Here is a 14,983-nt window from a genome sequence, read left to right as displayed (position 1 = left end):
CAGCTTCATCAGTCACAGGAGCAAGTGCCTCCTGTTGGCCGGCAAATAATGCCCAATGGCCGGCCAAGTGAATGAGCTCGAAACACATGCGATACCCTGGCCAGTCTGCAGGGTAATTGAATGTCGGTCAAGTGTGAAGGCGGCCGTAGTCTGCTCAACCACTCGTAAAGCGATAAAAACCCGGCCAAAGTCCCTTTAAGACGGCTTTAACATTTCACAATGGCTTAAAGCCGTACTGTTGAAAGTACACTTTAATAGATGGGATCCGATTTGAGGCCCGCTCACGTGAATTGCGCAGATAATCACCCCAACAACGAGCCTAATTTGAAGGCATTCATTTGGAAAATTAAAAATTAAATTGCTTGTCTCGCTGCTCCCGCCCCGATGTTCCCATATCACCATTATATTCTCATATAATGCAACAGTGGCCCGCAATAAATCTCATTAACGAGCACAAAACACAAACAGCATGCGGCAGCACAAAAAAAATTGGGGGATCCGAAGGTCCTTCAAGGAGCAGTTCCACATTTTTGAGTTGCTGTTGCCAAGCACTCAATGATTAGCAAAGAAAATGTGTGCCAGGACGTAAGTATCTCGATTTGATTGGATAAGTTGGTTAGTACTTAGTACTTATGCTCGAATTTCAATTGGGTAACCAAGTTAGCTGCCCCATCCAGACAAAGCCAGAGTATCAATATATTTTGAGCTCAAATGGCAACACATCACAGTATTTGTGTGTGTGTGTTTGCGGAATCCAATCCCATATAAGCTGACGATAAAAAAAGGGCTCAATTCCTTGCATAAACACAAATGCGTATTTAAATCGAATCGCAAAATTCCGAGGTGGTGAGCACTTTGCAGCTCCTCGCTGGCAATCCATCATAAACCTGTCAGCCGCAATATGCCAAGTGGTTGCGGCGGTTCGGCAGCCCAACTCCCCCATAACCCTGTTGCACCATATGCCGTATCACACATGCCACATGCCACATGCCAGCCGATGCGTTGATAAGATTATTGTATAAAGATATTCCGCAGAACGCAACACATTTGCATACGGGGGCGCTGGTGCAAAAAGTGGCCTCGAATCGTAGTCGCAGTTGGATTCTATTACATGCCACGGGACTTGCCGCCGGTTGCACGTTTAAATTGTATTTTGCCTACTGCCATCTGCTCGATGATGCCACGAGCTACAAATTTGCCAGTAAACACACAGTCGAGCGAATCCTGACAGACGGAACGCAATTGCTTCGCGCCCTGAAATATTAGCCTCGTTTGCCCGGAGTGGAGTCGAGTGCCCTGCTCCTACTGGTGCTCCAGGTGGGCCCATCTTTATGGCCTCTGATTGCATTTGGCTGCCTCGGTAAAAATCACGTGGGCTATTGAACATTCTGCCCCCGAATTGTCTGCATAAATATTTAAATATTCCCAAGATTGCACTCGTTTACGTTGTGAAACTGTAAATGATATGGTCCTTCAGATTTGGCCTTTTTGGTTGCGTCGATTAGGGTCATAGTTCTAACGCCATTTCCCTTTGGTGAAAATATATGTACATACCCCATTGAACTTAAAGTTCACAACTCAATGTCAAGTATTTTAAAGCTTTCCCCTTGCTCCAACACAACTAAACCAACTTCAAAGCCACACGCGGGCCAATGAAGCAAGGGCCAACTAAACCATGCCCATCGAAATATTGACGCCTGGCCTCCTAATTGCTCGGCAAACGCTCGCCAATTCATCGCACACCAGATCAGGAAATCGGGGATGTGGTGTAGGAAGGAGGAGGGCTTTGGCTTCACCCTCGCCTAAAATAAGTTTTTTTTTAGCGCCGACAGCATCCCTTCTTTTTTTTGAAGGACGAAACGGCATCCGCCTCCAATTAGAGTTCTGCTGATTTGGCGCACTTAGCGAGCGGCATGTGTTTGTACGCCTCGCTGCCCGCCGTCCAACGGCCATGTCCTCGTCCTCGTGGAGCTGGGTGGTGGACAGTGGAAATAGGCACCCATTAAGATCATGCTCCATTAATTGAGTTCCCATGAAATCGCCCCGGTCCATGTGAATGGCACTTGTTACTGGGGGCCGATTGGGATGGTGTCAAAATTGTGCATGTTCCAAATGGTTTTTGGCCATCCAAACTGCCGACGACTTTCACGCCCCCCTTCCCTCTTGTCAAATTAAGCTACACTTGCAAAGCGCCAAAAGAATCGTGGGCGTAGGGGAGACGGTGGAGTAGGGATTCTGGGCAAGAAGAATTAAATATGCATGGCTATGTTTTGGAGCTCGATTGCCAAGTGGGGGAGTTAGCCGCTTGCCATGGCTCGTAATTGTAATTAGCTTCTGCACAGAGAGAGGCCTCCAAACCGAATTGGATGAACAAAGGATCTGTGGGGCGTGGCAGATTTAGCGATTTTGGGCATTTGGCTGTTCGAGTGTTTGGCCAGTGGGTGCGAAATCAACCAAATTGGCTAAATGGGTTAGCACTGGCGCCGTTTGCCAGATAAAAGGCATAAATAATCAGCACATATTGGGTGTGAATGGGATTCAAACAGAGTGCGGCGATTCCCTCAACGAATCGAGTTGTGAATGGAATGTTGCGAAATTACATTTGAAACATAGTTTAATGTGTGGAAAGCAATTGCATTTGTGTGGTTTTAATTTCGGTTCATTTCAGCTTTGCCGCTGTATTACAATTTAAGCTACGTGTGAGCAACATTTCATTTACTCTGCTTTTTGAAACATTTAAGACACTTAAGTATTAATTTTAGAAAATAAGCACCCGCTCTCCGAAATAATGATCTGATAAATATGATTAATTGGCGCAACTCGAAATGTTTTGCGTTAGATTAACATCAAACTTGCCACAAATATTAAGCACTCATTTCTAGCTTTTCCACAGCTTGCTCCTCTTAAAGCTGTTTACTTTTGCTCTCCAAGCTGCCGTTGGCTATAATCCTTGGTCCGTCCGTTCGGTGGAAACTTTGCCTGGGTCTGGGGACCCAAATGAAGTTTGTGCCCGCACTTAACCAAGCCGCAATAAATCAAAACACCTGGTGGTGGTACTTAAGAGTCATGCCACCCAGGACGACAGGCCAACAATGGTGCGACATGAGCAACAAAACAGATAGCAGCGAAGAAAGTAGAAAGGGATGTTTGGAAAAAGGTAGCGCAACCAAAAAACCATTGGTTTAAACAAAAAGTTAAAGTCTTGGATATATGAATATAATTTTAATAAAATCACCAATCCTAAGAAAAGACTTACTGTAGATTTTCGAATCACTGATTTCATCTTTAGTGCAAATGCATCCTGTAAATCCGAAAACCTTTGTGAACGAAAATCATTTGAGAAAGGCTAGCAACGTGCGAAATCAAAACTTTTATGGCCCCACAAAATAAGCCAAATGGCCAAGAAGGCGATAAGGCCACAACAACAATGGCAACAACAGGTGTTCGACACAGATTTCAACACTCACACAGCCGCACACGCACACATACACATGTACGGTAACCGGAAATGAAAACATTGTTGCCTACTTGCAGGCGCAGCTATTTTGAATACGGACTTAGCCCGGCTGAATGCCGCACTTGCCAACTGCATCTAAAAGGGCTAAAAAGAAACACACGCTCTACGCGCTGTCAAGAAATGAAAAGTGAAAAACTTGCGAGCTGAAAAGTTTGTGGCGAACTTTTTTCTCGCACCTTTCTGCGTGTCGGAACGCAGGGGATGCTACCCACAGAATGCAGTTAAAACTTGCAGCCGCAATTCAATTAAAACTTCAATGTAATACTAGCAAGTACACATCCCCGTTAACGTACATACATAAACTCGTACTATACAAGAGTGGGGCTCCTTAACGCTGGGATGACAGCAGCGTGCCAAGTGGCAAGTGCCAAGTGCCTCGGATGGCTTCAAACTTTGTTGTCCCGACCTCAGCTGTCCTGGTGTAAACAAACGCCCTGGAAATGGAAGCGGGCGGTAAATGAGCAGTGGCTCAGTGGACCGCGGACGGCCAGCAAAACAGCCGGCTTTGTGTTGCGAGTCGAAAGGGGGAAACGGAAACGGAAGAGGGAGTCAGTCCATCAGGATATTATCCGCGCATGCGCAGGACCCACGGATCCTTGCCAACTATAAAAGCCGCTGTTCTGGCCAAAACCAAAGCAGTTCGTTCGTGGCGCTACTCCGGAATATTCGCAAAAGCGGAAATACTTGGAAAACCATACTTGGTTTAACTTCAAACTCGAACTCGCTTGTTGATGTTGCGGCAAAGCTATAAAAACTGTAATTAGTTTGCGCTCGTGGGTTCGCAAAATTTAATTAGCAAGCCATGTGGTGAAAAGTGGGAAGTAAATAAACAAACCCTTCGGAAGTGCATAATTACAATGCTAACAAACAAAAGAAACAATATAAACGAAATGACCAATACCGAATAGTTAGTCTAACAAAGTGACCACAAAGCAATCTAGTTTGCGTTGCCAATATAAATCGAATTGAAATCAGATTACAAGCTTAAATAGTTCAATGATTTGGCTTTCGTCGGACGAACAATGGTCACTAGTTATTTGAAGTGAGAAAATTATGCAAAACATGGCAAAATCTAAAATGTATAATTAAATTTAACGAATCAACGTGTTTTTACTAAGTGAGCCAGTATTAAATAAAATAAATAATTATAATCTGCAGTGTTTGTCTAAAAAAGAGAGAAGAAGTGATTATCAATTATCTAGGTAAATACCGCATTAAAGTGTGAATTGGATTTCGATATTGGCAAGAACCAAACAAAGGCCAATCAAAGGATTTTACCATAGCCACATATCAAAGGAGCACAACACGTAATTATATTAAATTTCAAAGGGTATCCCGGTGTTCCACGCACTGCCAACCGAGCGACCAGCTCCAAATATTTCCAGCTGACTTGTGGCCGCCTTTGGAGTCGGAGATTGATTCATGTGTAGGTCCCTCTGTGGTGGGTCTGCCACATGTGTGCGAGTCCTAGATCGTGCGGCATGCTGCTTAATTGCAGAGCAACCTCATAGCATAGGGCTCGCTTTGAGCCATTCCACAGCCACAATTTCATATTGTTACAAAATTGCATTGTTAATGGCCGTTGGCAACCCTCGACTGGCAACTGCTAACTGGCAACTGACAGTCGCTTCTGTCCGCTTCAAATGGGTTAAAGTGGTCCGCACCCACCAGGGGGGAATGGCAAATCCGTGGAAGTAGGATATATACATGTATATATATGTATGTACTTAGAGGGCTTTGGCCATTTACATACCACACCATTGGTTAATGTGCAGCCCTTTGTAATGGGGCAACTAACTTTTTGCTCTGTCAGCGCAAAATATCTGCGGTTATCTCGACACCAGCGAATTTCTTTTGCACTTGCAATAAAAATAATCCCAGCATAGATAATGGATAATGGGGCGACCCGGAGCCAATGATTAGGACCCTCAATGTTCGAATGGGGGTGCACCTAACTTGGCCTGTTAAATCCATTTAACATCCCCATCGACGACCTCTGGGGTTTTGATAACCCTTTGCTTCCACCAAGCCGCTTCCACTTCCGCAACAATAACAATAACAGCAGACAACAAGAACAGAGGCGCTCTTATGCCCATTAAGTGGCATTATAATTACAATTTGCACCGAGGACCAGCAGCAACCATGGAGACTGGCAGCCGAACTGGGAGCGGAAACGAAGGCCGACCCCGGCGATAAAGTTCCCATTCGAGGGGCTCATTAAGCTGGAAGGGATGGGGCCACTTAAGTCGGGCGGGTTAACGTTTAACTGCTGACGCCAGTCCGCTGGATTGGCAGTACTCGTATTTGCCGAGCAGTCTAATCAGAGCCGGTCCAATTAGCAAATACGCTTAGCAAATAATCCGCAAGGATTTTAATTAATTGGACTGATGAAACGAACCCGTCGACTTACGTCGATGATCGGGCCCACTGCAGGTATATATATTTTATCTCGTCCTTATGCGACGAACAGGACCCGTAAACCGTGTGATATACAGTATACGAGTATAGTACGCGCTCGCCTGTTGTTGGCTGAAATTCGGATTTTCAAATTAATTGTGCGCATAAATTTCCCGGGGAGCCGGAGCTCCATGGCCATATCCTTCCTCATCCGCATCCGGAGCCGGAGCCAGAGCCAAAACCGGAGACGGCAACCTTTCGGCTTTGTTTTCGGGGCCAGAGCTGGCAATAAATTCACTTTCGTCTCAAATGAGTTTGCATAATTCAAATACCGAAAATTGAAATATATCCCCGGCAAATATTTGTTTAGTTATAAAGTGGATCTACCCCAATTTGTTATGATTTAAGCGTGCATCGAGATTAAGTCGCTTAGTTAATTGAGACGGGATTAACGTGAAAAATCGGTGGAATACAAATACTTTTCCCGCATAGCAATGGTTCGCAATCAATAAGCCCGGAATTTAATATAGCCACGACGGAGGAGCTTAGGACTGAGTGAAATTCCTGGGCAGGAATGGCGTGTTCGTGGGAATAAAAGTTCAGCCAGCCTGAAACACGAACTCCGGCTGCAAGTGATTTACATATTAGGACCTGCTGGAATTAAGTATCTCGAAGATAGCGCGTGGCAGATAAAACTATTTAAGCACTACACCCATACAATTCCAGCTAATGGCTGGGAAGATTACGCATACGCCCCGTTGCGTATACGAATGCGGATGCGGATTCGTCCCTGGGCTGGAAACACTATAAAATTAATTTAAAGACACTTGGAGCTTAATCATTCGCACAGATAAAAGGCGACAGTTGTCCCCGAGGATAATTGCGTATGCGTGTGGAACGGCCTGGGCCTTCAGTCAGTCGGTTTGATTCCTTCCAGGGTCCTATGGGTTCCTTTTTGTGCGATGCCTGGCACTCACGGCATAATTTGGGTACAAAATATTTCCGCCAGTCCCTGACCCAAAAAAAAGAAAAAGGACACAAGCGAGGGTACTCCCGCCACTTGTGGGAGTTTGGCCAAACGTGCTGGGCTTTTAAACTTGCCCAGTCGACCGAGGGGGTGGCTATCAGTTATACGAGTCCTCGGGGATCCACTCTTGTTAAACTCGCATCCCGCTGCTCACATTGTTGTCAGGCGGGAGGGACCACTCGAAACATGTCGGAGATTTGCGTGAGCCAACTGCCTTTTGATATTCAATCATCTCCAGCGAAGGGCATCCCATAATAGCAAGAAAATGCACACTCAGAAAATAGGGAAGATATGTACCTAAAGTATCCACTTAAACAGATTCATTCTTATTTATTTATGTAATCAAAGTCATGAGATTAATCATATAGTTAGAAATAGCACATATTTTTTGAAGTGTATATTTGCACACATGGTTTGCTTGACTTTCAGCCGGCCATCAATTTGTTCATAATAATGTCCGCCTATTTTTGAAGTGTCACAGCGTGGGCGGAAACATTGTATTTTGATGTTTCCTTTTTCCTGCCTTCAAAAGGAAATTGAAATCGATGTGTGGACGCGACTTACCCTCATCCTCGAAATCTCCTCGAGAAGAACTCGTCAAAATTCGAGTAATGAGGAGCATAAAGGCGGAAAACAATACTAATTTTCGTTGTTGCGATGGGAAGTCCGAGGATTTCCCCAATGGACAGCCACAGAATCGCGGCGAAGTTCGTTAAATATGCATTCGGCTTAGCCGGTGGACTTTTCCGCCTGATTTATGTATATATGTACGTGCCTTGCCGCTCGGCTCACCTTGGCCAAGTCGATTTGGAATTCAAAAGCTTTTAACAGATTGTCGCTGGCAGTAACTTTGCCAATTTGCAAAAGTTCAACTGAGCAGCAACGAGAGCAAAACAAAATGGATTAAGGGCAATAAAGGCGGAGTAAAAACAATAACAATTACACTGATTGCCGCCCCCGGAGAATACGATGAATGTTGAGTGACGACCTGCCGGTCAGTCGAACGGAAACGGAAATGGAAGTGGAATGGGGAGTGGAATGGGGAGTGGAATGGGTAGTGGAGTGGGGATTTGAATTGGTAGTGAAATTGGTAGTGCAAGCGGTACGGAACTGTTAACTCGTTCGCTCGCCTACATTTTTCTGGGCCAACCGATAGACGAACAACCATGGCCATAAAACAATTGAGGTCTCAATTTTGCACAACCCGACGCACATTTGCATTCGTTTCCGAATTGGCGCGTGTTGTACATTTTCCATTTCGCACTGGGACCGCAGGACACCAAGGATGCGACCCGGTTGCGCCGAAAAATCGGAGCGCAGCTTTTGTTAGCCACTGGAAGTGCACACTTATCTACCGAAAATGTTTTGCCGCTGGCCCTTTTGTTTCGACCAACAGCGATTGCAGTGCTTATGTGCGTAAAAATTCTATTTGATTGCACGTTTATGTTGTGGATTTAACTTTTAGTCCCTTTTTGCCAACTCCACCGGGCACTGAATCTTCCACTGGTTACTCCAATGGCCATTGTTTGCCCAGCCAGTATGCTGCAGAAGTCCTTAATCCAGATATTTATTTCCTGCACCAGGATATGAAAGCGAATGCAACGACTTTGATGGCCCCAAACCCCAGCATCCTGTGATCCTGCACCGCCTGGAGTAATCTTGGTCCTTAAGCTGCTTGTTACCAAGAGAACCTTTTATGGCCGCTATAAATTCTCGTAAATTTTGCGTTCCTGAGAGGAAGTACAGGTGGCCAAGAATAGCTATTATACCATAAATAAATCTGAAATCAAATGAATTAGCTTGCTACAAAATGCAAGTAAGAAATACTTCATTTCAAAGTAAATTTAAAGTTACGTTTGAAGATTTTTATAGTAAAAAGCTTGTATTTTACTATTTTTAATAATTTGATTAAGCAAACCTTTGATGAGTTACTACAAAATGTAAACTTAAGAAATATTTCATTCAGTTGCTTTAAAGCGCCCTTTCAAAATCTCTTTGATAAAAGTTGCAACATGAATTCAAATATACTCTCTTTGACAACAATTGTTGAATAAAAATTACAAAGCACATGCAAATCTGTGGCATTGAAAGAAAATCGTGCATATATGAATTCGACCCTTTGCATAAGCGTCCCTGGGGAAACTAACATAGACTTTCATTGGTACAGATAGCGATATAACATTTTATATAAATCATACCAGAATGTAGCCACTGCAACCTGCAGCTATTATCATGCAAAACCCGGCTCCATTATTTGAATAGAATTGAAGATTCGGTTGGCGGGCTGGGGCTGGAGGGGTCCTTTTGTCCTTTTTGTCCTTTGGCAATGCCACCTCAATCAAGCTCTTTTTCCCCATCTTTCCGCAGGCCAACGATGAATGCAGGTGCTGTGTGAAAGTGCCTCTGTTCCTGGAGAGGGACGGATCCAAGTTGAATCAAAGCCGGAACGTGACTTTTGCCGAAAGTAAATTGAGCCACCGCAGCGATAAAAGCTGCCATGCCAACCGGCGAGTGGCGCTAGGACACTCGTAAAGATAAAGGATCCATGGCCCGGCCGAATCCAGGTGCACCCGTGATGAGAGCCGATGACATCTATTCGCGGGTGCACTCCGCAACCCTTCTGACCCTGCCCCTGCACCTGGTCCTCCTGCTCTTTCTGCTCGTGCTGCAGCTCCTGGCACCGGCTGCAGCGACTCCCGTGAATCCCTGTGCCCACAAGGGCATGGCCGAGCTGATTCGCAACAGTCCGGTGATTGTCAAGGCCCTCGTCGCACGGATCTTCGCCGATGAGCCGGAGGGACCGGTGCAGTCCTTCGCACAGGACACGATTTTAATAACATTAACGCCGGAAACGATATACAAGGGTGCCTCGCTGCTGAAAGTGGCCAACGGCAATGGCGATGCCGGGAATCCCATGTCGCCGAGGGTGGGAGGTCTCATGTCCTGGAGCTCGGGCCATCGCAGCAGAGGCGGCAGCGCTGGATCCGCGGGCAGCGGTGGCTCCTGGAGCGGCGCTGAGTCAGCCTTTCAGTACGAGGGGTAAGTAATCGGGGAAGCGCCGCCACATCAGCCCGTTTGCCCACATCACCTTTCACCTTAACTTTTTGCTCACCCATATCGTATCCACTTAACTGCAGGCAGTTGAATGCGACCCTCCAGCCACTGCGTTGTTTCGATAATAACATGCTGAAAATGCTGCCGGCGGAGTTAATTGCCTTTGGCAAACTGCTGCCCGCTGCGACGGCATCCTCCGGAAGCAGTCCGCTGACCGCACGACAGCTTCAACGACCGCCCGTGGGTGGCGCCACCGATGTGCTGCAAGTCAGCGTCAACGGTTTGCATCGCTGGACGCCGCAGTTCGAGAATCATATCTGGAAGCATTTGGGTAAGCATGCACTTCCGCTTTCCTGGGTGGCTGCACTTAAAAACTAATTAGTTTGAAATGGACTTTACACAAATTAGCTTGCAGTTTTCTAGCATAAGTTTCAATTATATTAAGGTATTATATTAAGGTGCTTTACAATGTGTATCATCCCTCTTTTCAACGCTTTTAAATATATTTAATATATTTTAAGACTACTAGTTCCGAGTGCATCCGCCCAGAAGCCACTCGATTGCCTCCTCCGGCCACCCGAAACCAGGACTGTCCTGGCCGGGCTTCCGTTGCTTCCGTTAGTTAATCGCATTTCGCTTGTTAGTTGTTGCATTGTTGAGCAAATCGCTCCGGTCGGATGTTTGTCGAGTATTGGATGAACCCGGCGGGATAGAGTTTGCCAAACTAGAGGCCACTGGTCAGGCCGGGCTCGGATGTGGCAATCAGCGGTAATTGGCACTGGAGGGCCAAAATCTCCCATCGCTCGAATATCGCAACATAATTGCATGCGACGGTGCTATTCAAAGCCGATTACATGGCCTGCCTTCCCTGATGGTATCCTTTAAGTAATTCAACAGTGAAATGCGGCGAACACTTAAAATTCCGATACTTATTCGGCTTATTCGTCAGTCTATTGTGACTTCATGAGCCCAGCTGGGAGATTAATCTTTGATGAAGATTGATAGCCATCGTTGGGGATGCCTCCGCGTGGATGGGGGTAAAATATAAAATAGAGCAAATAAAATAAAATAAAAAGCAGTATACAAGGCGGCAACATCTCGATGACGCAGCAGATGTAGCAGATGTGGGCCACTGCCTCCTCCAAAGCCGGCAATCCGCACCAGCGCCACTCGAGGGAAGCAACACTTGACTTTTGTGTCAAGCGGCCAGGCGCCCACCAAGGATCTGCCTTGAATTGCGGCAACCGAATGAAAGGACTTTGGTCCCAACAACAAGCGGCACTAAAATTTGGCACGATGATGTCTTAATTTTATGGCTCATAGTCAGGAATAAAAGAAAGGCATTCCTAAGATATATGAGCATGAAGAATAGATGGAGTACGAAGTGTACTAATGAAAAGAGCATTTATAAAATTCCTTTTTTTAAATGCAGTAATATTTATGTAAACAGTTTCAAGCCCTATAATTTAATAAGAATTTTTTGTTCTCTTAAGTTATCCTTTGTGTAAAAATGAAAGGACAAACTTTCATTTAATTTGATTTTCCGAAACTCAGACTCACTGCAAACAATCGGCAATCAATTGCAGGCTGGGACGATTGGAGCGACTTCACCTTGTGCAGTGTCACCTGCGGTCAGGGGGTGCAGCAGCGTTTCCGGCGCTGCCTGCTCGACAATCCGCTGGTGGACATCAACATGAACATCAATCTGGAGGAGGACGACGATGACGACGACGAGGATGGTGCGGCTGAGGGTGCCGACGATGCGGGCGCAGTTGGGCTTTCCGTGTCCAAGGAGACAGACGTTTTCGGCGATGGCAGCAACGATCTGCTGGCCGATGAGGATGAGAACGAGCTGCTCATAATGCGTGCAAGTGGCGACGAGTCATTGCATAAATTTGACCAGGCAACGACGACGATTACGCCGCAGACCAGTGTCCGTGCCCATGCCCCTTCGAGCGCCAGTCCCCCGGCACCTGAACCCATGGGAGAGACAAGCGGCGGTAATGAACCACCAAGTGATGATGAAGGAGGAGCCGGTGAAAGTGTCAGGTTTGTGCCGAGTGCGCACAATGACCGGACTGGAAACGAAGTGGGAGCTGGAGCGGCGACTGGCTCCAGTGCTGCGACCAGGAAGGCACGTGCCAGCAATCAGCACAAGAAACGCAAGCCCACCAAGAGCGTGGCCCTGTCGACACTCCTCTGCGAGGGCTACAACATCGAGCAGCGCAACTGCAACAGTTTCGAGTGCAGCGGTGAGTTGGCCAGTCACTTAAATACTTAAAGTATATCTTTAAAATAAAATCATTATGCTAAAATATATAAGTATAAAGAGTAATTCACTAAAGTATTGCGCCCAAATGAACCATCATTCCAGATGACATAAGCGATCTGCTAAAGTTCTACAAGAAGCTGCCGATGGGTGAGGATTTGCCCACTCAAGCCTCGGATGCTTCGCTTGCCCCTTCCTATCCGGATGCATATTCAAATTCGGATCTCACCACGGCGGGTCTGATGGGCACAGCATTCAGTCCCACGCCCTCGACGCCCTACAACATGGGCTACATTCGCAGCTGGAGGAACCTGCTCAACTTCACACTTATGGTCACATTAAGGGCTAAGGTTGGTGCACTTTGGGGGGATTTGTATGGAATGGCAATCAGCGAATTCGTGACGTTTTCAGAACGACACCAAGAGCACGGCGACCATATTCTCCATAAGGAACGCCACTCACAATCTTTATCTGGAGGCCTGCAAGGACGGACTGCGTTTGTACTTGGAGCGGGACAATACGACGGAAATGTTGCCGGTGAAATTCAATTTATACGATTATCGCTGGCATCAAGTGGCCATCAGGTGAGAGTGTACACATATGGGATGGGGTGTATGGATCTGGGAGGAGGATGTGGGTTGTGGGTGCCCACCTCCGTGCGATGGTGATGATTGGCAATCACTGCCTCTGTGTGTGCCTCTGCGTGGGCGAATGGCACTCACTTCGATCTGATGGCCACCGACGTTGACACTTTCGTTTATTTGCATTTTCAATTTATTAGCATAAATGTTTGTGCCATGAAACGCACACTGCCAAACACTTGACACACATGCAAATAGTAGGCAAGCACACAGTTGTGGCAAAGAAAAAAAGTTCAGCATATTATGTGCAGATCTATAAAAAATGGAAAAATAAAGTTTTTTGTTTGAATTTGATTATAAGCCAAGTTGTACTTTTCTTATTATTTGCTTTTTAAGAAGCCGTGGACAATATCATTCGAAAATCAACAAATTTAAGCTAAAACATAGCCGATATAACATGCATTGCTATATTCTTGACCGCAACTGTATACAGACAGCCTGCACATGAATATCGAGGCCCTTTTTTGGTTTTTGCTTTTTACTGGCTACAACGACACACAGCCAAATTGACACTCGGTTCAAGTGGGCACCATTTGTCATCGACCGTCGGCACATTTCTCACTGTCACTGTATGGGTGCCCACCCATACATACACATATGTATGTACGCGCGAGTGTACTAACAATGCACCACTATGTATCCATATATATGTATATAGTTTAATTATTTGCGAATAGCTCACTTTACCGTTATTGTTTCGCTGTTATTTTCATCCACTGTGCAGCATCCAGAACGGCGATTTCATATCGATTTACGTCGATTGCGCGTGGACAAACAGTTTCGTTGTCTCCAAGCGACTTTTCACGTTGCCCGTGGACGCGGATGTGGAAATCGGACGCGGCTTCAATGTGAGTATAGAATCTATACACGATATTTCCCGGGGGAGACATATTTTTCGATTTTCATCGCTCATAAGCTGGCCTCCCCTTTATTACAGAATGGTACATACATTTTTAATCTATATTACTTTTAGAACAAAAAAACGTAAAACCTCTATAAATATAAACATAGCATTTTTTCAAGCAAAAATGGCTTAACTGTATATACATATATGTTGTTCAAGAGAAAGCATTTAGCATAAAATAAGATAAGCGTAAACAATTCGACATTCATGGCATTTTTATTGCAAGGCCTGCATGACGCCGATAGCGTATACGCCCCGTTGGTGGTTCACAAATTGAACAATTATTGGCGGACAATTACGTACGTTGTGTGCATTAACTTTCGCTGTTCTTTTTTTATCGTCGCAGGGTGAACTGCAGCAACTGCTCGTGCTGCCGGAAAACCAGGAACGGCTGCAGTGCAGCAACAAGCGCACCTCCATCAACGAGGTGAAGCGCTATATCATCGACACATTCATCGAGGACTACAATGGCAACTGAGGCAAACGCCAATCGACCGAATGCCACTGAATATGCATATATATTATGTGGCAGCAAGTCCGCTCGAAATCCGATTACAAATTAGGCAAATCAAAACTGCATAGATTTATGATTATTCATTTCATTTGCATACATCTACATACATGTGTATGTATTAGGGCAAGAATGTATGTATGTGCAACTTTACATACTAATATTACGCATACGCCATGTGATTTATGCGCTAGCAAATAGCGCACTCCACCACAGAAGCCATAAACAGTCAGTGAAATTCGATTGCGGACACATTATGGATGTCATTCATTCGCATTCCAATCGAGGGAATGTGCTCGGCATTTGTAATAATTAAGCTAATTTGACGGAATACAATAATTGTAAACGCAGAAATTAAAATAATTTGCATAGCGAAAGTAAAATGCAAAAATTGAAAGACGAAGAGTAAGATCAAATATAACGCAACTATGTATATGGTAAAACAAAAACAGTGTTTTTTTTCTACACCGGTTGGTTTAACATAAGTGTGCCATCAAAATTGTTCACTGCCCACAGACACATACGGGTTTTTTGGGCTTGAGCAAGCAAAATTTGAATATGTAAATGAGCTGGAATATTGTGTGGTCAGCGGATTCCAGAAAAGTTCACCAAGCTGCCAGTCCGGACTGTCAGTTTGTGGTTTTTTTTTTTTGTGCATTCGAG

At 45.3% G+C, this 14,983-nt stretch overlaps 1 protein-coding gene across 2 annotated transcripts; it reads left to right on the top strand.

The window, feature by feature from the left end:
• The first annotated feature begins 4,173 nt into the window (after nt 1-4,173).
• Nucleotides 4,174-14,753, top strand: LOC117145253. Of its 2 annotated transcripts, none has more exons than XM_033310836.1 (8): nt 4,174-4,719; nt 9,309-9,980; nt 10,079-10,326; nt 11,582-12,247; nt 12,370-12,614; nt 12,676-12,848; nt 13,630-13,753; nt 14,156-14,753. In XM_033310836.1, exons 2-8 carry the CDS (start codon nt 9,487-9,489, stop codon nt 14,285-14,287), a joined length of 2,082 nt encoding a protein of 693 aa, XP_033166727.1. In that variant the 5' UTR covers nt 4,174-4,719; nt 9,309-9,486; the 3' UTR covers nt 14,288-14,753. The 2 variants fall into 2 exon arrangements, with proteins under 2 accessions (XP_033166727.1, XP_033166726.1); XM_033310835.1 differs by having other exon boundaries at nt 4,174-4,824.
• The last annotated feature ends 230 nt before the right edge of the window (nt 14,754-14,983 follow it).

The sequence above is a fragment of the Drosophila mauritiana genome, chromosome 3R (assembly GCF_004382145.1).
Source record: "Drosophila mauritiana strain mau12 chromosome 3R, ASM438214v1, whole genome shotgun sequence".
Lineage (NCBI taxonomy): Eukaryota > Metazoa > Arthropoda > Insecta > Diptera > Drosophilidae > Drosophila > Drosophila mauritiana.
Note: the sequence above shows the minus strand (reverse complement) of the source record. Positions and strands in the feature narration are given on the sequence as shown.